Source organism: Bremia lactucae (genome assembly GCF_004359215.1).
Source record: "Bremia lactucae strain SF5 chromosome Unknown BlacSF5_NotPlaced_18_SHOA01000004.1_1233567bp, whole genome shotgun sequence".
In the NCBI taxonomy this organism is placed as follows: domain Eukaryota; phylum Oomycota; class Peronosporomycetes; order Peronosporales; family Peronosporaceae; genus Bremia; species Bremia lactucae.
The window spans coordinates 138,274-140,106 of NW_027152030.1; the positions used below are offsets into that span (position 1 = coordinate 138,274).

At 56.5% G+C, this 1,833-nt stretch overlaps 1 protein-coding gene across 1 annotated transcript in view; it reads left to right on the forward strand.

The window, feature by feature from the left end:
* The window catches only part of CCR75_005703 (uncharacterized protein), a gene marked incomplete at both ends in the record, with an annotated part of 1,905 nt that extends 469 nt beyond the window's left edge, over positions 1–1,436 (forward strand). Inside the window, one exon of the mRNA XM_067963779.1 lies at positions 1–1,436. This exon is cut by the window's left edge and continues 469 nt beyond it. Within this exon, the coding sequence (XP_067821943.1) occupies positions 1–1,436 (1,436 nt within the window).
* Between the last annotated feature and the right edge of the window lie 397 nt (positions 1,437–1,833).

Genomic DNA, 1,833 nt, shown 5'->3' on the forward strand with positions numbered 1-1,833 from the left:
ACTATGTGGACCTGACTCGCATCCCTTCAGATCTGGAAGAGGATGCAATATATGACTACTTTGCCCGCCTGGGTCTTCAGCCCATTGTCGCGCCAACGCACCAGGCCGGCCCCCTCACTTCGAGGGACCGCACGGTCTGGTTTCCGCAAACTGACGTTCCGCAGGAACTCATGTCGGATGGCCAGCCCCTTCGTGAGATACTGTTTCCTGGTTTTGACTCACCGGTCTACGTTCACCACAAGAAACGTTCCCTCAATAGCGTAGTCCCGCCCTCTATTCTGACAAAGAGAGCCGCGGCGCTCGCACGTCGCCGCTCTCCGTCGCCAGTTACGCAGACGTCTGCGACGCCTCCGTCACCACCCGCCCAGCCTGCAGTATCAACTAGACCAGCAGCGACCGTACAACCTCCCCCTTCCCCCACCCGTTCGCGGCCGTTGCCCGACGGCGTGGTAATCCTCGACCGGCCTGAAGCTACGGCCCCGCTTCAGGAATGGGTCAAGGTATCCCGTCACGCGTTGTGTACCGGCGCGCCGACCCCCCGCCCAACCACCCTGATCGAGCAATCGACCACTTCGCCAACGGACGGATACCTTGTCTTCGGGTTTCCAGTCTCTCCGACCTCTTTCGAACTCGCATTCAGTGAGCACGATGTGGATGAACCCACTGCGGGAGATGCAGACTGCGTCGCCTTCGACGGCTCCTCCCCCATAAGTTGTTCTCCAATTAATTTACCAGAGTCAGTCGGCTCCCTCGTGGCCGCCCGCTCCCTACTTGAACCTTCCACGAACACATTTTCTCGCAAGGAATATCGGAGCCGAGCAAAGAAAGCGGTTTTGGACCTTCCGGCCCTGTCAGAACCTGAAGACCGTGTTGCAGCTTTGACAGCCCAGCCGTGTGTTTACGCGCCGTTCATTTATGCCGGTTCGGATTCCCTATGCCCTATCGTGGTTGAACACGCCCTCTTACGCACATACAGTAGCAAACCTTCCGCCAGTCACGGAAGCGATTGCAGCTTCTTGCGCAGGGTTGCCCGTGACTATCCAGGCGATTTGTCGCCACCTGCGAGCACTATCCTGTCTTCCTTGTTTCCCGACGACGTCTCATCCACTCGGGCACGTGCTTATGCATTAGTTGATTTATTCCTGCGCACGCATGCACCTGCCATTTACTGTGACCCGGTCAAAGTTCAGGCTTTGTGTTTAGATACTGTGGTTTCATGTTACCAATATTCCCACTTCCTACTCTGGACCAACCGGACTCTTGCCGAACTATGTCGCTCCCACTTGGGCAGAGATTTCGAATCGTACTTGAGCGACCATCTGTCTTCAGCTATGCGTCTTGTGCGCCATGACGTTCCCTCCTTCACCACGACCAACCATTCTATGGAATCATCGGACGACGCATCTTCCGTGGCCACCTCGACAGATGGCGGTTGATTCCTCCATTACCGCAGACCGCGACCAGGGACCTCGCCTCTGAGTCGCCATGGGACCTGCGCGGTTTGTCCGTCAACATCAACGGGCTAAACGCGCCAGGCCGCTAGGGATCTGCAGTCAGAAGCATATTTCAGAACATCTTCCGTGACTACCACCTTCTCGCACTTCAAGAAACCAAGTTTACCTCGGTTGACCGCCTCAGGGTTATAAATCACTACATCAACTCTACCGATTCACAGGCGCAAGCCTTCTGGTCACACGACCACTCAAGATTTCACGGGTCGTGACGGGGTAGCCCTCGTTTTCTCAGGCAGCCACCCCTTCACCTCTCTCACCGATGTGTCCACGGCCTATGCCACGGAGGCCCTATTGGACACATACTGACATCGGACCAATC